The 23,967-nt window shown below is 36.4% G+C and overlaps 1 protein-coding gene and 1 pseudogene across 1 annotated transcript in view; both read left to right on the top strand.

The window, feature by feature from the left end:
* LOC149139162 (potassium channel KAT2-like) overlaps positions 1–1,875 on the top strand; it is a 57,109-nt gene extending 55,234 nt beyond the window's left edge. The window contains exons 2-5 of the mRNA XM_089450616.1: positions 783–867; positions 982–1,299; positions 1,415–1,651; positions 1,765–1,875. Of these exons, the coding sequence (XP_089306742.1) occupies positions 783–867; positions 982–1,299; positions 1,415–1,651; positions 1,765–1,875 (751 nt within the window). The remainder of the gene's footprint in view (positions 1–782; positions 868–981; positions 1,300–1,414; positions 1,652–1,764) is intronic.
* A 399-nt stretch (positions 1,876–2,274) lies between these two features.
* LOC149139161 (putative potassium channel AKT5) lies at positions 2,275–4,395 on the top strand (annotated as a pseudogene).
* Positions 4,396–23,967: the final 19,572 nt, after the last annotated feature.

Raw genomic sequence — 23,967 nt, 5'->3', positions numbered from 1 at the left:
TCAACTAAGAAAGTCGTGCAATTGCAATCAGTATAAAGTGTAGTAAATATGGTAGCTTATTTGCATGATTAAAGAATATTCTTGGATCTTGCCCCCTTGTATTATATTTTTGACAAGTTTGCAATGAGTTCATTTCGAAGTTCGCATTTGTTGAACTACATTCTATTAAGGATATGCTTCAAATACTATCAGATCTAAGTTATGCATTTTGTTCAAAATTTGAATCTACTAGATAACTTGCTCCCAAGGATGGGTATTTGGTTGCTCCCATAAAATACCTTTGGATTTGAGGTAGACAAAGTGCTTATTTCGTATGATTCTAATGAGTTTTGGCTCTTGTGGCAGTGTTCTCAGTAACTTGGAGGGAGGAAGGGGTTAAGGTCATATCTTCCATGTTCTATTGGACTTCAAAGGACCGAATAGTTTTGAGCTTGGACATCAAAGGACTGGGTAGTTTTGAGTGGACAGATCTATTATTTGTTCTTAATTCAAACATGTTACTATCTTTTCTTGATTCTGCTAAGCAATCTAGTTTGAAAGAAGATTTTGATTTGGAGAAGACACAACAATATATTTTGAAACATGATATTCTTTTGAGAAAGACACAGGTAGTTTTTGATTGACTCCAGAATGAGGACAACATTGCTAATTAGGACAAACAGGAAATTTGAATCATTGGTATCAAATACTTTGACTCTTCCAATACTTGGGAGATTTGAGGCACGAAACTTTCCAAGAAAAAAAGTCTTCCAACTCAATTATTTCAATGCTCTGTTCTCAAGACTCCAGATCAGTGCTCGATTCCCAAGCTCACGGAAGAATATCCGACTCAACTATTTCTGGACATGTTGTTTTAATCTTGTTTATGTAAGTTAACACCAACAATTTCATTTTTCTTGAATTCAGTGGAAGGCAATCTTTAATTGCAAAGAGTAATCACCAGCATAATGAATTTGAAACCATATTTTCCCAATAGTGGAGTTAACACTTCTTGCAATTCACTGTGCTCAAGGCCTTTCATATCCACTTGCTGCTAGATATCATGATCCAAGTAGGACATGGATTGGTGCTGCATTTCCATATTTTATGAAACAAAGCCTTTGGATTCTTTATATTACTGCAATCTATTTGTCCATTACCACTCTAACCATTGTTGGATATGGAGACCTGCATCCTGAAAATACGAGAGAAATGATATTTGATATCGTCTACATGTTATTTAATCTAGATTTCATTGTATACTTGATAGTAAACATGAAAAATTTAACTGTACATGGCAGAAGCCGGATGATGAAATTTGTAAGGAATATATTTTTAATATATTTGTGTATAGAAAAGTTATACCTACATATTCTCTCTTTTCAATGCAGAAATACTATGTCATATGAGGATTTGACTTTGATTTTTATTGTAGAGGGACACAATTCAAGCAACATCAAGATTTTCTTTTAGGAATCAGCTGCCACTGCAATTGCAATATCAAATGTTGGCACATATATGCTTGAAATTCAGGACAGAGGGATTGCAGCAAGAAACATTAAATGATCTGCCAAAGGCCATTCGCACAAGCATTGCAAATGTCTTATTTTTTCCTTTTGTTGATAAAGTGTATCCTTTCCAAGGAGTATCACACGATTTTCTTTTCCAGCTAGTAAGTACTACCTAATTATGGTAAGGATACCTTATTTTTTGTCTTTGCTAGTGGGCTTCAATATAACAACTTTGAGGAAAAAAATAACCTAATATTCACCCTGTGCTTGGAAGGTTTCAGAGATGAATGCAGACTACATTTCCCCAAAGGAAGATGTCATTTTAATCAATGAAGAACCCACATATTTTTATGTGTTAGTGTCTAGTGCGGTGGTGTTGTGGTAGGCATCTTTCTGAATGTTACAGAGTCTAAAATTTCAAAACTTTTTGGTGGTTCACTTTATTTCTTTTGCCGAATGCATGTCTTCAAATAGAGAACTGCAACAAAGCATTGTAAATGTTGATGTGGAGCTACAATAACATTGAAATTTTGTTTCATTTTGCAGGACATACTAGCAGACAAAGACAAGGGTAAAACATAGCAAGCAAGCTAATTTTTTTTAAATTTAAGTGATTATTTAAGCTCTTAGTATCTTCTTGTTAGGAGAGTCATTACATAATAAGCATGAATATTATAATGTTTGCATCTCATCTTCAAATAAATTTGGAACTACCATTTGTTTCACTTTATGCTTTAGTTACATTGGAAAATTTGAAGTACAAAAATGACATATCTCATTCCAAATGACTTGTTTGTTTTACCCCAGGCATTAGTAGCACCTACATTGTTTTGAAATCACAAAAATAAGTCAGATGGTTTCTTTATTGTGAAGTCATCTCCTCCTGCAGTCCAGATTCTTAGGTAGTCCCAGCCCGAAGATGTTTTTCGATAAACTGGAGTGCTTTGTTACAGACCACAACAATAAAAAATCCATACAAAGAGGCTTTCTCAACTTTTGCGTCTGAACCACAATTCATTCATGAATATTTTACAATATAATAATGCAGATGGATCGACCATCATGAACAACCTTCTTAAGGTTTACAAGCAAGAATTACGATAAATGTGCTGAGTGAGCTTACCATAATAGGTTTTTCTAGGAATAGGATCAATTAAATGTATTATTGTAATGTCTTGGTTAGTATTGCAGGAAAATTTAACTTTGAGGTGATATGACTTTCACAATTGAAGGAATTGAAGGACCCAATGTTTGGACAACTTTCAAAAGAAATAGATAAGTTGCTAGCCAAAAGAAGAATGGATGTGCGTGTTATTCTATGTACTTTTGCTTCAATAGGGGATGCCCTTCTAATGGACGAATTATTGAAAAGAGGGTTGGATCCTAATGAATCAAACAGAAATGGTCGCACACCCTTGGTAAATTCAAAACTAAAATTCATTTTTATCAATAGAGTTTCATGGTCTTCGCAACACTTTCTTTACATTTTTGTGGTTCCTGACTTAAGTACATCTTTTAATTTGAAAGCATACACTGCTATGAGTGGGATAACCGATTAAAACTTTCTATTTTGTTTTGTTTTGTTATAAGCACATTGCTGCAACAAATGGATTTAAAGATTGTGTCAACCTTCTTTTAGAATATGGAGTAGATGTCAATAGCAAGAGTATATTCTCCCCTCCCTTGTGCACTCATTAGTTGTTTTCCCAATCAAGGAGTGTATTTCTTAATATAAACATGTGTTCTAAAATTTTCTCTAAAGCTCAGTGAAATCAACATCTTTTTAAATTTCAAACTGTTTCCACTGTTAATAAAATGAAGAATTTGACCAGAGTATATTTAACATTTCATAAACTTAATAGATGAAGACAGAAGTGTTCCTCTGTGGGAAGCAATACTAAGCCAACATAAACCAGTTTCCACATTACTTTGTGATAATGGTGCAAATCTTCAGACTGATATTATTGGCAGTTTCCTCTGCATTGCTGTAAGAAATAAGGATTTGGATATGTTGAACGATTTACTAAGTTATGGAGAAGATATAAATGCAACAAATGGATATGGGAACACATCCCTCCATGTTTCCATCAGTGATGGATTAACAGAGGTAGTGAAGTATCTTCTGGACCATGGACCAGACATGAACAAAACAGATTGTAGTGGTTGGACATCAAAATATTTGGTAGGAGGATCAAGGACATGACTAAATACAGGAATTATTTCAAGAAAAATCTCAATCAACGTATTCACATTTATGTTTATCTATCAAAGATTCGTCTATGCCATTGAACCTAGATGAGAAAAATCATGCTAAGATCACGAACCCTTTAGGATCTACAGAGGAAAATGGAATTCATCATTTTATAATTAGAATTTCCACTCCACCTAATGAATTGTAGAGGAAAAGAGTTTCTAATTTTGACAATTATCTTTTCGGTATAGTCATAATGCCTTCCAACACCAACCCTAGTGTTGGTGGCATGAGTCATGCAATTAAGTGTTCCTGCTGGACAAGCCCTTCTCTTCCTAAAAGAGTGACGATCTACAGACATCACCCAATTTACATCAAACAAAATAAGCAACCAGGGAAAGTGATACTCTTTCCAAATGCAATTGAGGAGCTACTGAAAAATGGTGGTAAGTATTTATTTTATATATGAACTCATGATTTCATGAGTTCAGATTTCCTATAATACTTGAAATCAAAGCACTATAGAAGAAGTTAAAATTAGCCATTCATAGAATTATTGTTCTCACAGGTGAAAATTTTGGTTACTTGCTTGTGAAAGTTTTAAGTGAAGATTCTATAGAAATAGATGATATCGATGTCATTAGAGAAGGGGATCATATATTCTTTGTTGAGAATGAAGAGACTGAAGAGATACATGAGAAGGATGACCAATGATAGTTGTAGAAATTTGTCAACATGCCTAAATGATAGTTGTAGAAATTTAAGGCATTAGATTTTATAATTATTTGGCTAGATTTGGGAGGCCTTTCACAAAGATAATGAAATATTTCTAGAAGTACAAGGTTTTCAACAAATGAATAATATACTCATGAAAAAACTTTACTACAAGGAGAAGCATATAGGAAAATATTGCAAGGCATAGACATGGCGGTGGATTTCTTGTTTATTGTTAATGCTGATCTATCAAGACTTCTAATTATCTTATTATTAATGGTAATCTATCAAGGCATCTCTCTTCTAATTATGGTGGTGGGTTTCTTGTTTATTGTCAATTATCTTCCGATGTGCCATTCTGATAATATTCTCTGCTTCCACTTCACCCTTAGCAAACTTAGAAGAGGGATGTGGAACACATTGATCCTTTTGTCTTGTCCCTATTGTCTTTGGTGATTGCTCTTTCACTCTTGCTTGGGCATTATCTTCACCTCAACTCTGATACCATGTTAATTTTACGTATGTTCTATGCTAGAGCAATTTATTTCAATTTCTTTTCCACATTAGCAATCACATCAGCATAAAGTAAACTACAGATAGAACATAAATATAAATCGTAGAAGACAAGCTAAGACAAGAGGACACAAGATGTGGCGCTAGCTAGGGGTAAACCCCACAATGTGGGGAACCCTTGATCAATTCTTCTTTTATGTTCTTCAGAGTTCATTAAAGAAAGTGAAAGAGATAGTACATTTACAATAGAATTCAATCACTTTGACTTTTGATATCGTCATGAGATCAGCTGAAGACATATTGCTTCAACTGATTCTCTAAGGTGACTCGTTCACCTATCATAGTATTGCATCTCATCTATTTGTTGCAAATTACCATGTGACACCTTGCTGTACTGTCACATGTGTTGAACCTTGATGACGAAGCTGCTCTCATCTTCATGCTGCATCTTCCATGGTCTTATTCATCATTAAGCTGCCCATGCTCATGATCTCATTCATCATTATGCTGCCCATGCGCATATCATCATGCATCATTATGTTGGCCATGCTCATATCATCATGTTGCTTATTATGCTGCCCATGATCTCATGCATCATGTTGCCTTCCTTCAGAGATAGATCCTCCAGCTGTTTCAGCAATTCCCAGTAGTTTCGGCTTTTGTGGCAGTTCCAGCTTTTCCAGCATTTCTATCTTTTCTGGCAGTTCCAACTTTTCCGGCTATTTCGGCTATTCAGGCTTTTTCGGCTTTTCCAACAGTTCCAAATTTTCTGGCTTTTTCGGCTATTCTGGCAGTTCCAGCTTTTCTGGCAGTTCCATCTTTTCTGACATTTCTGGCTTTTCTGGTATTTCTGGATTTTCTGGCTTCTCCGGCTTTTCCCTAGGATCTCTCCTCCTACTAAAACCCAAAGACAAGTAGAGAGAGGAAAAGATCCAAGTGTATGTAGAAATGACTTGAAGTCCTTTTCTATTTACACTAAAATGTAGAGGTTGAATAGACATGACTGTTGGGCTTCTGAGCCTACTCAAGTTGTTGGCTGACTTGACAATTTGATTTATAACATAAATAAATTCATAACTTCATAAATACTTATCGGAATTGGATGATCTTTAGATTAATCCTACACCTATCGATGAGAGGGATCCAATAAAAAATATCAGCTGCCATTAATAAGATGACCCACATGGAGTTTGGCCTTAGTTGCCAATTTTAACGCTCCCTCTCAACTAGGGAGAACTCCATCCACTGATCCATATGTCCGACTGTACTATCTCTGCCATCAGTGCCCCGCACTGCTCTGCCCAGCTTTGTTCAGCTCTGCTGGCTCTTCTCTGCTCTACTGGATCTACTCAGCTCTGCTGGCTCTGCTTTGCTCTTCTCAGCTCTGCTCTACTAAGCTTTGCTGGCTCTACTTTGCTCAACTTAGATATGCTGAACTATGAAGAAGAAGAATTGATTGAGAATGTCTCATACCATTCTCCACTGACCCGAAGTCAGTCTCAAAGTGCATACCATTGGTCCTAGACTATTCTCAACCGATCCAAAGTTGGCGTCATAGTGGGTACTACTCCTACCACTAGTCCCAGACCAGTATCATCAATCTTAGAGTGTGTACCACTGGTCCCAGACCAGTCTCAACCGACCCGAAGTCAGCGTCATAGTATGTACCACTCTCACTGTCCTAGACCAGTCCTACACTGACCCGAAGTTAGTCTCAGAGTGCATACCACTGATCCTAAACCAGTCTCAACAGACCCAAAGTCAGCGTCATAGTGGGTACTACTCCTACCACTGGTCCTAGACTAGTATCATCAATCTCAGAGTGTGTACCACTGGTCCCAGACCAGTCTCAACTGACCAGAAGTCAGCGTCATAGTATGTACCACTCTCACTGGTCCCAGAGTTCTATACTGACTCGAAGTCAGTCTCAGAGTATGTACCACTGGTCCCAGACTAGTCTCAACCGACCCAAAGTCAGCGTCATAGTAGGTACAACTCCTACAACTGGTCCCAGGCAAGTATCATTGATCCCAGATCAATGAAGGTCATCCTAGCATAGGGAGTACGGTAGATACAGTGATGCGTTCATCAGTACTACTATGGTCCCTATCCTCATTTCTCTGCTCATTGATCAGATGAGAGGTACATCCCATGAGTCCCAGACTGCATGGGTGGGATGCCTCGATAGGAGAACTTAATCAATCATGTCCTCACAGGAGAACTAATCACTCTGCTACATAATCGCCATGGAGAACACATCATCCAGGTCTCATAGGAGAACTAATCATCCTGCTACACAATCTTCATGGAGAACACATCATCCAGACCTCACAGGAGAACTAATTATCATGCTACACAAACGTCATGGAGAAAACATCATCCAGATCTCATAGGAGAATTAATCATCCTGCTACACAATCGTCATGGAGAACACATCATCCAGACCTCACAGGAGAATTAATCATCCTGCTACACAATCGTCATGGAGAACACATCATCCAGACCTCACAGGAGAATTAATCGTCCTACTACACAAGAGAGTGAATCATCTTGTCCCACAAGAGGGTGAATCATCTTGTCCCACAAGAGAGCGAATCATCTTGTTCACAGGAGAGTGGATCATCCTATCCACAGGAGATCGAATCATCTTGTCCCACAAGAGAGCGAATCATCTTTTCCCACAAGAGAGCAAATCATCTTGTCCACAGGAGAGCGAATCAACTTGTCCATAGGAGAGCAAATCATCCTGTCCCAGTGCGCACCACCAGGGGAGGGTGAGTCACCCTGTTTGTGTATGTTGCTCCAGTAAGAACTGCAAGCCCGCAGATCTCCCAGAGCTCAATGTATGCAACATGTAGGACCCTTTTACAAGGGTCTCTCGGCGACTCCAAGTCGTTCAGAAAATTTACAAATTTGATCTTTCCCCGAGGCTCTGACAAAGTTTAGCAACCTGTACATCATCTCAGTGTGATGGAGCCTCCTTTCTCATCGACATACCATATCCCAGATAAGGCAGTATCTGATGTCCATCTGCTGGAGAAATCATTGAATACGGGATTCCTCAATAATCAAATCCCACCTCTGGTTGTCATAGAGAATCACAGTGGTATTCATCATGTGTACTCACTGAAGAGTTTCCACAACCAGGCAACTTCATACGAGGTCATACTCAAAGTTATGTATCCGGTCTCGACGTTACTTATAACAACCAATTTCTTCTTCTTGCTCACCATGATATCGAAGTAGAATCCAAAGAGAACCAGCACTGAGAAGTGTTCTAGTGATCCTCCACACTGCTTACCCAGTTAGCATTTGAATAATCATGCAGTTTTCATATTTTCGGCAGTGTATCTCAATCCATGACAGATTGTGCCCAGAAGATATCTCAGAGGATTCTTGGTACTAATCCAGTGAGGCTCAACCAAATATGAGCTCACCATGCTAACTGCAAAACATATGTCTGGACAAAAGTTCACCAAGAACATCAACATGATTGAGTTTATGAAACTCCAAGGCATTTCCTGAATCTGTTTCGACATTACTACCATATAACTTTTGAAAGTTAATATCCTCGAGATAGTCATAGGCTTGCAGTTTATCATTCCACATTTGGAATCCAACTCCCTGTTACTTCTGCAAATGAGAGGCTCTGCACCTGTCATAAATAGGTCGTCCTTATGAGGTGCCAGTATGAGAGGTCTATCATCCACAACATTCGGGTAATGGTTTGGATCAGTTTCACTCCTAGTGAATCTCAGCTTCATCAAACAGCTATCAATCCTCTCATACTATTCCCGAGGTGTTTTTCTTCAAGCCATAGAGGGCTTTCTTCCACCTGTATACATGAGATTCCCATTCATGAATCTCAAACTCCATGGGTTGTTCCAAACCTGTGGACCTGCTACATGAGAGGAATGGTCCCCTTGTAAGATTTTCCTTCGGTACATCAAACATGTACCTTCATGCTCTTTTTGAATTTAGGCATCCCAGTCACCATATGACTCACAAACCTCCAGTGCTGAGTTAATGGACATGGTCCCTAGTGGACTTGATACAACCTTGAATTCTAAAACATCTTTGAAAAATCTATTTTCAAACATGCACCTTTCCATTAATGAGTGCCACCCTGAACTTTAAACTTCCATTTCCGAGATGGACACCAGGTTCTTCTTGCGATCAGGTACATAAAAGAGATTCTGGGGTTCCTTGATTTCTTTGAAGAGTCGACCATTTCCTTGATGACTTGCATTACTTATCATTCCTCTGATCATTGAAGATGTCCCTGGAATGATTGTTATCTTCATCAAGAGATGTGTCTCTGCTATTCGGACACTTCTTTGCATGTTGGATGAACTTATTGCAACCAAGGCATCTGCCTTTCCTTCCACCCTTAGATCTAAACTTCCCAATGAAGTGATCTTCCGCTGTGCCATTCTGATAATATTCTCTACTTCCACTTCACCCTTAGCGAACATAGAAGAGAGATTTGGAAGTCATTGATCCTTTTGTCTTCTCCCTATTGTCTTTGGTGATTGCTCTTTCACTCTTGCTTGGGCATTGTCTTCACCTCAGCTCTAATCCCATGTTAATTTTAGGTATGTTCTATGCTAAAGAAATTTATTTCAATTTCTTCTCCGCATTAGCAATCACATCAGCATAAAGTAAACTACAGATAGAACATAAATATAAATTGCAGAAGAGAAGCCAAGACAAGAGGACACAAGATGTGGTGCTAGCTAGGGACAAACCCCACAATGTGGGGAAACCCTTGATCAATTCTTCTTTTATGTTCTTCAAATTTTAGCAGAGGAAGTAAGAGAGATAGTACATTTACAATAGAAGTCAATCACTTTGAATTTTGATATCGTCATGAGATCAGTTGAAGACATATTGCTTCAACTGATTCTCTAAGGTGACTCGTTCACTAATGATAGTGCTGCATCTTGTCTATTTGTTGCACATTACTGTGTGACACCTTGCTGTACTGTCACATGTGTTGAACCTCGATGACTAAGCTGCTCTCATATTCATGCTGCTCATCATGTTGCATCTTCCATGGTCTTATTCATCATTAAGCTGCCCATGCTCATGATCTCATTCATCATTATGCTGCCCATGCTCATATCATCATGCATCATTATGCTGCCCATGCTCATATCATCATGCTGCTTATTATGCCGCCCATGATCTCATATATCATGCTACATTCCTTCAGAGACAGAAGCTTTGGTTGTTTTGACAGTTCCCGGTAGTTCTGACTTTTCCAGTAGTTCCAATTTTTCCAACAGTTTCGATAGTTCTAGCATTTTCGGCATTTCCGGCTTTTCCGGCTTTTCTGGCGTTTCCAACTTTTCCAGCAGTTCTGGTTTTTCCAGAAGTTCTGGATTTTCCAGGAGTTCCGGCTTTTCCTGCTTTTTCGGCAGTTCTAGCTTTTCTGGCTTCTCCGGCTTTTCCAGCTTTTCCGGCTATTCCAGCTTTTCCAGCAATTCCAAATTTTCTGGCTTTTTTGGCAGTTTCAGCTTTTACATCTTTTCCGGCTTTTCTGGAAGTTCTAGCTTTTCCTACTTTTCTAGTTATTCCAGCAGTTCCAGCTTTTCTGGCTTTTCCAACATTTTCGGCTTTTCTGTTATTTCCGGTGTTTTTGGCTTTTCCGGCATTTTTGGCTTTTCCTTAGGATCTCTCCTCATACTAAAACCCAAAGACAAGTAGAGAGAGGAAGAGATCCAAGTGTATGTAGAAATGACTTGAAGTCCTCTTCTATTTATACTAAAACGTAGAGGTTAAATAGACATAACTGTTGGGATTCTGAGCCTACTCAAGTTGTTGGCCGACTTGGCAATTTAATTTATAACATAAATAAATTCATAACTTCATAAATACTTATCGGAATCGGATGATCTTTAGATCAATCCTACACCTCTCGATGAGAGGGATCCAATAAAAAATATCAACTGCCATCAATAAGATGACCCACATGGAGTTTGGCCCTAGTTGCCAATTTTAATAGTTTTGTTTTGTTATAAGCACATTGCTACAACAAATGGCTTTAAAGATTGTCTCAACCTTATTTAGAATATGGAGCAGATGTCAATAGCAAGAGTATATTCTCCCCTCCCTTGTGCACTCGTTAGTTGTTTCCCAATCAAGGAGTGTATTTCTTAATATAAACATGTGTTCTAAAATTTTCTCTAAAGCTCAGTGAAATCAACTTCTTTTTAAATTTCAAACCGTTGCCACTGTTAATAAAATGAAGAATTTGACCAGAGTATATTTAACATTTCATAAACTTAATAGATGAAGACAGAAGTGTTCCTCTGTGGGAAGCAATACTAAGCCAGCATAAACCAGTTTCCACATTACTTTGTGATAATGGTGTAAATCTTCAGACCGGTATTATTGGCAGTTTCCTCTGCATTGCTACAAGAGATAAGGATTTGGATATGTTGAATGATTTACTGAGTTATGGAGAAGATATAAATGCAACAAATGGATATGGGAATTGTTAAACACACACATGGCAGCAACAACATAGCAAAGATAAACAGGAGAGTACATTTTTATTAACAAATGATATACATTTATAGTACATGGTGTGACCATTGGGTTTCACATCCCAAGGTCTCTTGGACTTCCTTAGTCTATTCGGCTTACACACTAACCCGTAGAGGATTAGGTGTCCAACATTCCCCGCCTTAATCCGAAGGGTTATGTATGAGTCCAAGAAGAGAGTTGTCATACAAAATGTGCAAAAAATGCATGGCAGCATTAGGCAGAATGTGCTCTCTGAAATGTTGGTATAAAGAGCGATGGTTTAAGGATGATCGTCAACACTGGAACGCTTAGTGCAATTCCTGGAACTCTTCTAATTCTAGCATGAAGCTCAAGTATTTTGCTATAGGAAGTGTTCCTGATGTTTTGAAGAGGGAAACCTTCAACCATGAAAGGGAGGTCTCACCCCACATAAAAGGGAGAACCTCAACCTGAAAAGGGAAGTCTCAACTTGTGATGGCTTAAGGATTACCACCAACTTTGGAATGCTTAATGCAATTCCTGGAACTCTTCCAAAACTGGCAAGAAGATGAAGTCTTCTACTAGAGGAAGTGTCCCCAATTCTATTCCTGGAACTCTTCCAAAACTGGCAAGAAGATGAATTCTTCTGCTAGAGGAAGTGTCCAAAATTACCAACTGAAGGCATGCTCAGGGGCATCTTTGTCTTTGGCTACAACTCTGAAACTGGGGTGATAGGTTGTGGCTCAGTCTCACTTGATGTGACTTTGAAGCTTGTAGATGACCATCATTTCCCCCCCTGTTAGATACAAGGTGAGATGATGGAGAAAACTCAACTGCAAGACTGTTCAATACTCTTGAACAAGTTCTGACATGTGACTAAAATATTTTCTGGTTGTTGATGCCCATTGCCAAGAAGCGATCCATCCAAGATGAATCTTTGTTCTTGTAGGAGGTTTGTTTTTGAAGCATCTGTTTGAAGAATGACTGGTTTTATGACAATGCTTACATGGATGAAGATCAAAACAGTGATCTTTCAGATGGCCAACTCGATCACAGTGTTGGAATTTCACAATCTGTTGCTATGGAAGAGGGGTAGAATCTGGAACAACTGAAGGTGAACTATCATGAAGAGCAGGTGAAGATGAACCATCTTGAAGCAATCCAACACTTTGAAACTGAATGGGCTTTGAGTAGTTTGAAATATGAAAGGACATGTCCTTCTCATATCCAAGACCTATTTTGTGCTTGTTGTGGACAAGCTCTTCCCAAGGTCTGATGATGGGCTTAGGAAGTGCAAGCTGAATTTCTACTTTTGCATGCAATTCTTCTACTTCATTGGGCACTAGATCTGAATCAACTTGCTGCTTATGGGAGTCTGTTTCAATGTTCTGAACAGAAACAGGTTCAGAATGATGACTCCATTGTTTTAATTCTTCTTGTTGTAGCTGAGATTCAAGCTCCAAAAATTCTATATTTTCTTGTGTATACTGCAGACAGGTTTTAATCTCACAGAGAGTGTTCTTGTTGATTTTCACTATATCATGATCAGTATAATGCATCAAAATTTTCAACAATTCTAATACTTCAGTAATTTGAGCCATATTCTCCATTGTCAAAATTACACCTTTTAAAAACTGATCACAACTACTACTCAATGCAGAAACGTAATACCCACTCACAGTACACAACAATATCCTTTGTGCAGCAAATGATTAGTGTGCAACTAGCAAGCACCAATTACAATCCATTACATAGAAAAGAGTTTACTCATGACCAACACTATGTTCTAACAATACAACTGACTAAACTTTCCTCCACAAAAGGCTACTTTTATTTGTCAAAACAATCATTGCCTTTTTACAGCCCACCAAACTCTTATGCAGCAGTCGAAGTAATAAGGAATCAATGCATATATATGTAGATTGCATTTGTATCCCTTCAACCTCCAAATCTACAGGTTGCTTGTATTTCGCATGACACACAAGCGCCACAAAATTATGTTAATTGAAAATACTGCAAGTATACAAAATTTAAGCCTTCTGCAATGTCTTGAAGCATACCAGGAGGCACCGTATATATTCATTCAACACTATAATTCTTTCTTTCCCAAAATTTGCAAGAAGCCAACAAACTAGACAATGCAGATTGGTTCTTATTGAAAACTTTTAAATCTCAACACCTGTTGCAAAAAAAAATGCCAAAATACCAGTATGTGTTCCTACTGGAAAATCCTTTTATTTGCTGACTTCACTCTTTGAATGGCATAAATTTGTTCAAACTCAGAACCACTCCTACAACTATGACTCTTCTAATGACGTAAATTTGTCTTCAATGAACATATAAAATTTATTGAAACCAAATCACATATTTAACTCCAAAGTATAGCCAGCGCACATATAGTCATATAATCTCAACTGATCCAATGTATGCTATCTTATGAATCAACAACATATATGTAATTAATGGCATACATGTTCACCACATTCAATTCAATATATATATTGTTGAGAACACACATAACCAATTCAACGCTTTGAATTGACCAGTGTCAACAAACAACGCTCCCACAACAGACACACAAAGAATGAGACAATACGATGTATATGGACACTGTTATACTTATGGACAGTGTTCAACAGCGTATATAACTAAACAGTTAATGTATATAACCTGGAGCAACCTTCTCTGCAGCTGGTTTAGTAGCCTCTTGTATGCTCTTCACAGCCAATAAATCACTTCATAATATTGGTCCCTTAGTGAGGTAGGTTCAGCTTCATACTCAGAATTCGATATGGCTCTCAACAGTGATAGAATCTCGTCCCTTCAACCAGAAAAAGTTAATAAAAATGGAGCAATGACTCAGCACTTCAGCTTCAAATATTTATAAGTCATGCAATGCTACAACTGAAAAACTTCAAGTATTGAACATATTAACCATCATAATGCCAAATTTCTCAAATACTTTAACTGCATTCCGCCTTAAGAACTTAAAATACTTCATATTCAGCTGCATTTTATATTATTGTTGAAAATTTTCAAACATTACACATTACACGAAATCCAGCTGCTTGTTTGCTCAAAATCCAGATGTATTACGGCTGAAAAGCTTAAAAACGCTTCCAACATTGTTGTTGACAAAAGAAAAACTCTACAAGTAAAAACCTGACCTTTACATTCAACAACAATACGCTCCCGGAAATCGAACCCCGGTTCTCGGCCTTAAACTAGATTTTTCTTCCAAACTTAAAAACCAGACAAATGAAGACCATACGCGGTCCCACACTATACTTCTAAAAATATAGAACCGAAAAATTGCCTGCCATTTCTGCGGACAGTGTAAGAATTGGAGGTAGACCCGTACAGCTTCTTACTGACCAATAAAAGATGAAAAAATAAACATTAAAGATCGATAATCGGAACTCAGCGAGCAACCAACAACCGAATCTCCATGGATCCTGCAGACATTCACTATACTCGCGCTATCCCAAGCCAAGAAAACATAAGTTCAGGCTACAGACACGATTAATAAAGAGTTAACTGGATTGGAACCCTGGTCCAGTGATCTCTAGGAGCATGACCAGCTTCAAGTCCAACGAATAAACCCCAAAAGCTCAGAAATGACTACAGATACAAAATTTGGGGATGTCGATGAAAAAGGACAGAAGGAGCTCAAACCAACTAGTCTTGACTGGTTAACAACATCACAAGACTACACCAAGCCACAATTACGTTGCACCATGTTCCGTTGCACTTCATTCCAGCACAGAATATTGCCACAGTTGATCAACTCTCACAAAGTGTTCAATGCACAGAGAGCATTCAATGCAGCTCCAGGAAGTATACACAGGTGCTGTCACCAATTCTCTCCATGCAATTAATGGGAGACTGTGCATATTTCTTGGGCTTCGACATATTTTGTTGCAATGGTCTTGAACACACAAGATTTTAACAAACCATATGTTTCTCCACGATACAATTTAAACAAAGCATAGACCGATGTTTTAATGCACTAGCTATCACAGGTTTCAATGCATAGCTCATCGATTTAATGCATTCAACCAGGTTTTGGTAGAGGGATAGAGGATCCGCGTAAGCTTAACTTGGAGTCGAGGGGATAAGATCGGGTATAACACTTTGTTTTACATGCAGATTATCTCAAAACAAACAGAGTAGATTGTCGGTGTTGTAGAGCTCACCGCACACTATGCCGCACCGCATTAGAGCTTAAGCCACAAAAACTTCAAAAAAAACTATAATGCACTCAGGGCAGAGAGAGAGGATGTAGCGCAGAGATAATTCAATGTTCTATCCAAACACATAGAAATTTGGGATAGAAGGATAATATGTAGCAGAGGATGGTAGAGATGAGCAGATGACTGACCATAGGAGTGAAGACTGTTACCCTAAATCGCAGGTATGAGAGAGGAGCATTATTAGACTGTCAGAACTAGGAGGAGCAATGCTTTTATGAAAGGAAGAACATAGGCATAGTAGGGAGTTACAAATTAAAGAGGGAGGCCAAAAATGGTGCTGGAGAAATGACAGAGGTTGTAGCTAGAATTTAGCTAAGAAAATATTCATGAAATGTAGAACTGATGGCAGAAATGACCTGCACAGAAATTCCATAAAACAAATGGCTCAAAGTAATTATGCAAGGCAGGAATACGCCTGCTCTGATACCATGTTAAACACACACATGGCAGCAACAACATAGGAAAGATAAACATGAGAGTACATTTTTTATTAACAAATGATATACATTTATAGTACATGGTGTGACCGTTGGGTTTCACATCCCAAGGTCTCTTGGACTTCCTTAGTCTATTCAGCTTACACACTAACCCATAGAGGATTAGGTGCCCAACAGGAACACATCCCTCCATGTTTCCATCAGTGATGGATTAACAGAGGTAGTGAAGTATCTTTTGGACCATGAGCAGACATGAACAAAACAAATTGTAGTGGTTGGACACCAAAATATTTGGTAGGAGCATCAAGGAGATGACTAAATACGGGAATTATTTCAAGAAAAATCTCATTCAACGTATTCACACTTATGTTTATCTATCAAAGATTTGTCTATGCCATCAAACCTAGATGAGAAAAATCATGCGGAGATCACGAACCCTTTAGGATCTGCAAAGGAAAATGGAATTCATCATTTTATAAATAGAATTTCCACTCCACCTAATGGATTGTAGAGGAAAAGAATTGCTAATTTTGACAATTACCTTTTCGGTATAGTCATAATGCCTTCCAACACCAACCCTAGTGTTGGTGGCATGAGTCATGCAATTAAGTGTTCCTGCTGGACAAGCCCTTCTCTTCCTAAAAGAGTGACGATCTACAAACATCACCCAATTTACATCAAACAAAATAAGCAACCAGGGAAAGTGATACTCTTTCCAAATGCAATTAAGGAGCTACTGAAAAATGGTGGTAAGTATTTATTTCATATATGAACTCATGATTTCATGAGTTCAAAGTTTCTATAATATTTGAAATCAAAGTGTTGTAGAAGAACTTAAAATTAGCCATTCATAGAATTGTTCTCGCAGGTGAAAATTTTGGTTATTTGCTTCTGAAAGTTTTAAGTGAAGATTCTGCCAAAATAGATGATATTGATGTCATTAGAGAAGGGGATCATCTATTCCTTGTCAAAAATGAAGAGACTGAAGAGATACATAAGAAGGATGACCAATGATAGTTGTAGAAATTTTTCAACATGCCTAAATGATTGTTGTAGAAATTTAAGGCATTATATTTTGTAATTATTGGGCTAGATTTGGGAGGCCTTTCACAAATATAATGAAATATTTCTAGAAGTACAAGGTTTTCAACAAATGAATAATATACTCATGAAAAAACTTTACTACAAGGAGAAGCATATAGGAAAATATTGCAAGGTGGAGACATGGTGGTGGATTTCTTGTTTATTGTTAATTGTGATCTATCAAGTCTTCTAATATCTTTTTGGACCACATGTAGGTGGGATGTTGTAGGCACCAAGAGAAGAATTCATTATGGCCCCTTCCCTATTCCCAAACAAGGACTTCCAGAAAAAGTCAGGCCCAAGATTGAAAAATCTCTGCCACATGATCCTCCTCGTCACATACTTCTCAATAGTTCCAATGATAGCAATAGTGGTAGCAGGAAACACGGATATGCAAGATTTACGCACTACTACACAGGGGGATGTCTAAGAAAATTAATTAAGATGAAATTAATATTTCATTTGAGGCATTTAATTAAATTAATTTGTATCTAAGATCATGTATGAGACTTTTCACCGTTTTCATTTTTATATTAAAATCAGTTGACAGATATGCAAAATCGAGGTTCTCATATAGACATGGAAGGGAGGACCGTAGGTTTAGCTAAAGGAGTTATTCAGTTTGCTAAATGAGCTTTTCATACAGACATGAGTGTTCAAATGGGTTAAAAGAAATATTCATTTCGCTACAATCAATCAAACCAAGGGGTGATGGTGTCAATGAAGCGATTTGAAGCCTTTTTGGGACCCTTTTTCATATTTCTTTATTGACAAAATCTGATGCAGAAAGCAATATGAAAGTTAATTGTTGTCGCAAAATATTAAGAGTTTGTGCTAATTCTAGTTACTTTTCTTCCTAGGACTAGATTAAGTTGTTTGTAGATTATTGTGTATTATTCGCTTCTTCTATGGGTCATGCTACAAGGGTGTGAAATTTAGCTAACTTGATTGAGTTATTTTTTATTAAGTTAAAAATAGGCGTTGCATGATTATAGATTTATAAATATTGTACCATTATGTGTTTAGCATTTTTTTTTTTAAATCAATGTCTACATATGCAATTTCAGGGAGTGATATAAATCACATAATGTTTTAAAGGGTGCTAGCTTAATGGAAAAGCATCTACCTTATAAGTAGGAGGTTGGTGGTTCGATCCCATTGTGCCCTAACATGAATTCATGACTGATATTGTATTTAATTTTTAAATTAGATATTTTTCATATTGATTTATTTCAATGGTGAGATGTTTTTCTAGATTCATTGTTTTATATTGTCTCTAAAGAGACAAAACTGATGTTGTATTGCTTTTAAATATAATTTTTTGTCTCTAGAGAGACAATATCCAGGATTAAAGACTTATTGTCCCTATAAAGACAATATGTCTTTAATCCCAACTATTGTCTTTGGAGAGATAAAAATGAAATTGTCTCCTAAGAGACAATATTGTTTGTGTTATATATTGTCTTTATAGAGACGAATTTTTAAGACAATAATTTTTTAAGACAATTAATTTGAGACACTTGCTTAAAGACAATATTTAAGACAATACACAAGTTTTTTTTTTGTCTCAAGTTGAGACAATTTACCCAAAAATTGTCTTAAACACCTCTCATGTGTAGTAGTGAAGCACTGGCAACAAAAACTAAGCAGTTTTCCGGAGGAGGCCGGGATGAGGTCGCAAGCATTACAACAACCATCAATGCCTTGCCTTGAACCTCAACTATGATCCCTGCTGCATAATGTATCTCACTAAACCACAAGTATCAAACATTCCTATTGCACCACAAGCCTCAAATATATCTTGTTGTTTCTCCTTTGCCATCAATTACAACAATCATAAATGATAAGTTAAATTGTTAGGATTAGATTTTTAAATCAATTCTTTTGCCATAAATCTTCCCTTGAAACTTTATATATATATATATATATATATATATATATATATATATATATATATATAATTTGATTATAAATTTTATAATAATATTTTGAATTATTAGTTAAAATTGTATTTTTATAATATATTAATTTAATTTAATATTTTATTAGTTAAATCTTATTAAAAATTATATAATCTACGTGAAGTGGTTTCATGAATATTCATTAGTTATGATAATAAGTAATATTAAGTTTTTTTCCTAGGTTGAAAGCAATATTGGTTTTTGAAAGCAATTTTTTTTTAATTATATCTAAGAAAATAGGTTGATGGTTGATATTCAAACTCTAAGAAGAGTAAAGTATCAATTTTTACAACTACCCATAGGTTATTTTAAATGGCGTGGCTTGGATGCAAATAGATTATGGGTTGCAAATTTTGACCCTTGATAGCTCTAATTTTATCACCTTGTGGCGAGCCTCCTTCCGTCTTGTTTGCAGCAAGCAATAGAGCTAGCGCTCGTCTGAATCCCACAATAAAAGCAATGCACAAGGTCTGGTGCTCGACTCGACCATACGAGTTCCCCGTGAGGTCGAGAGTAGAGACTACAGGCGAAGCTCCCCAATTCGACTCGACTCGACGAGTTCCGCGTGAGGTCGAGAGTAGAGACTACAGGCGAAGCTCTCCATTTTCCTTTTTTGTGGCGATCTAACTAAGTTGGGGCCCAGCCAGACCGATTGGGTCCCGCCCCGAGTCGATGGTTGGTCTGGTTCACTACTCGGGGTCAGTTCTCCTTTCGATTTTGACTTAAGCATGAAGTCCCAACTTAATTCTCTCTTCCTCGATTGGTTCGACCTATGTTCACTCGGCTAAGACCCCTTCTATTTACATAGTCGACTCGTATTAACTCTCGAGTTGGTAGGTGTCAGCTAGAAGGAAAGAGCTCAACCACACCTTAATTCCATAAACTGTCGAGATCCTCTCCTCCACCATGGTTGACGATGTCGAAACATTCAACTCTTGTTCCCCTCGGGCTTACGCATGCAATCCTGATCAATGGGTCACCATTGGTCAATCATGTGATCCACATACAATTCAAACACACACAAAATCATAAATACACACAATAACTCATTTTTATTTCTCACATAAGCCTCACTCAGTCCTTTCATTTCGTGAGGATAGTCAATATTACACAATATTATGGTGCCATGACAGCCTCGATCTTATTAGAATGGACCCCCTCTCTGCCTTTTCCCACGTTCAACACATAAAAGGCCTTACAATTTATAAGTGACACACTACAATATGGATCGGATCACAAGAAGGATCGGATCAAATACCTAATATCATTCATGATGCATAGAATTTGAAAAAAGTGATTAGCAAACTCAATCGAATCCTCATGGGCACGTCTGCTTTTAAGAAGTTTGAATATCTTATGTATCATGTTTTTTTTTAATAACATTAATGAATTAACTAATACTTAAATACTTACATGTTGGCGAATACCTAGAGATTTCAAAATTTTAATTTAACTATTAATAATTATTAGGTAGATAATAAGAGATTTAATTTTCACATAATATTTTAGTGGTATTCACATATCAAAGGTTAATATTAAATGTTATATAAACATAACTTATGGTATTTTAGGCATGTGGTATTATCCTATAGTGTTATAACAAAATCTATTTACAACTTGGGAATCTCAATGGTAAAATAGAGATGAATATCTATGATTAAGGATTTTATTATATTTTTTTAAATGCTTATATGTTTAAAAAACATATTAATTCGTTTTATAAGTAATATTAATTATTATTTAAAATAAATTTATAATTTAATTTATCTTTATATCATAAAATAGGTTTTTTTAATGTGTATTGATATTTACTAGCCATTTAATTTTATCGTTATAATACTAATAAGTAATAATAATTTCATTTAAAACATATTAACAATTACCATATAAAACAAATGAGTAACAAACATCAGATAAACCCATAGTAACTAATGTCTAGAAATTCATTGTTAAAGAGTTATCTACATGATATTACAAGTAAATAACAAAAAATTTCTAATCTCTCCATTCTTTGATAATAGCTTACTTGAAACCAACCTAACAAATTCAACAGAATATGGATGGATTTTATGTACGTGGAATATCCAACACTTTTTAAAAATGGCAACAAAGGCAATTTTATTTTTAATTTTTTATTGGAATTGAGATTTTTTTTAATATGATTGTAAGAGTGTTTGAATATTTTTTAATGGGGAAATAAATTCAGCACCATCAAAATTCTTTTGGAACACCAAAAATCCTAAAACTTGTAAAACCAAAATCTCCAAAAATTTCTGTGAAATTTTATCACCTAAAATTTCCATAAAATTTTATGGCCTAAACTTTCCCAACTTTGACACATAATATTTGTGAAAACCTAAACTTTCCCAACTTTGACCCATAATATTTGTGAAAAGCTATTGATAGGAGAGAATGAGCATACGAATGTTTGATTTCTGTGCGATCAAGCCAATACATTCATTTATAGTTTGCATGGAATTCGATGGAATGTATTCTCCTATCGCCGGCGCAGGCGCAATATACTTCCACCGCACCACAGAAGTCGTCGATTCAGCACCAATGAACGGTGCAGAAATCAATTTCCCATTAATGGAATGATAGGATGCCCAACAACTAGTGACTGTTTGTTAATTCTCGCACAATTTTATCGTTGAATTCCATAGAATTGAAAGACAGTAAGAAAATTGAAAGCATTTTAACATTTAATATGAAAGTTTTTTTTCAATTTCTTTTTTTTTTTTAAAGCTTGGTAGGATTCTTTTATTTTCATGTCCATTACATACCCTGCTACAGGGGAAGGGTAGCCCAAGATTTGAACCCAAGACTTCCAGTTCGGTGAAACTTTATTTCCATGGCCACTGCCACTTGAGGTATCCTATATATGATTATGATATATATATATATGATTATGATTAATTTTGAAATATTAATTTATTGTTAATTAGGTCATTTTGTTGTTTGTTAACTGTCATAGATAATTCAATTTTACTTCACAAGTGTCAAGTTCTAATTCAATAATTTATTATTGATATTTACAATGTAATTTATCAATCTCTCCTCCACTTTTTTGCTTTCTATTCTTTATCATGATACCAGAACACCAGAAAACATAAGACTACAAAAAAACAGTGCTCCAAAAATTTTAGACTCAGAACAAAAATGTAAGAAGCCAAAGAGAAAAAATCAATTGCGCACCTATAAAAAAAACTGTGTAAAACGTTGTAAAGTTAGGAATTTGTTGAATTCTTAAAATTTCCACCCGTGGATGTACTGCACACAATTGCGCAGCAGATCCTGTTGGAGCTGCGCACACGGAAAAATCGAAATTTCAAGGCCCGGCTCACCGAATTCGAAGGCTCATGCAAAAAGACAAGTGGGTTTCAAAGAATTTGGTCAAAGAAAAGTTTATGTGTCAGCGATTTTAAAAGAAGGTAACGAAAAACGTCTTTTGCACACGCCGAAATTTCAAGGCTCGGCTCGCCGAATCCGAAGGCTCATGCAAAAAGACAAATGGGTTTCAGAGAATTTCGTCACAGAAAAGTTCATGTGTCAGCGATTTTAAAAGAAGGTAAGGACAAACGCCTTTTGCACACGCTTAATCGTTTTCATTCAAAGTCTTACAAACTTACCTCTTCGAATTTGTTTTAAAAAGTGATTTTCAAAATTCCTAAACAGGGAGATTTGAAGGATTAAAAAAAATATATTTTTTAAATTTAAGGAAAAAAAATCCATTTTAAATATGAGGAATTCGATAAGTGATTTCATAACAAAGAGATCCATACAAAAAAAAATTGTTAGGAAAAAGGATTTTTTTTGTGAAGATATTTTTTAAATAAAAAGCTTGTTTTTTTAAAAGGGGTTTTGTTTATGAGTATTTTTTAAAGAGGAACCGAGGGAGTCTATTTTATTGAGAAAAAGGGATTTTATTTTTTGAAAATGAGGTACACATTTGCCTATGAAGAAATAGCTTCTTCCTGCGCCTTGCCACAAACCCTGATTCTCTTTGGAAAAAATTACAAGTTCTGGTCTTTAAGAATGAAGATATTCTTGCAAGACCAAGAGTGTTGGGATACACTTAACACTGCCTATGTAGAGACAACCCAAGAAGCATGGACAACCATGTCCAATAATTAGAGGAATACAACTATTGAACTTAGAAAGAAAGAATAGAACCAAATGTTGGATCCAAAACTTAGTCGATGACTCTATTTTTGACAAGATAAATGACTCATCCACAACACATGAAGCTTGGGAAATCTTGAAAGTTGCGTATCAAGGTAATGATACAGTGAAGAAAGTTAAATTACAAACATTCAGATCACAGTTTGAAACCCTAAATATGACTGACATAGAAAATGTGGATCAATTCATGACTAGAGTCGTGGGAATAATCAATCAGATCAAACTCATTGGTGAAACCATTTCAGATCAGAAAATTTTTCAAAAAGTCCTTCAAAGTCTGCCCAAGAAATATGACTTGATTGTAACAGTGATTCTGGAATCCAAATATTTTACAACTCTCTCAGTAGAACAGTTGACTTGATCACTTCTCACACATGAAACAAGACTCAACTTGGCAGAGGATTCCATGGAACATGCTTTCAAAGAACAACATTTTTTTGGCATAGGAAAAGGCAGAAGATATAGAGGCGTCAACAAGTGAGGCAGAGGCTGGAGAAGAGGCAGATTAGAACATCATCATGCAGCACAACAGTGGAGAACTCCACAAAACCAAACTTAGAGAAGCAAACCATGAATTAAATCTAATGTCCAATGTTATTACTACAAGAAATTTGGGCATTATGAATATGAATG

Source organism: Pinus tabuliformis, chromosome X (genome assembly GCF_031772625.1).
Source record: "Pinus tabuliformis cultivar Carrire ecotype Pingquan chromosome X, CPIR1, whole genome shotgun sequence".
In the NCBI taxonomy this organism is placed as follows: domain Eukaryota; kingdom Viridiplantae; phylum Streptophyta; class Pinopsida; order Pinales; family Pinaceae; genus Pinus; species Pinus tabuliformis.
The sequence above is the reverse complement of the archived record's forward strand: the minus strand, read 5'-3'. Positions and strand labels throughout refer to the sequence as shown.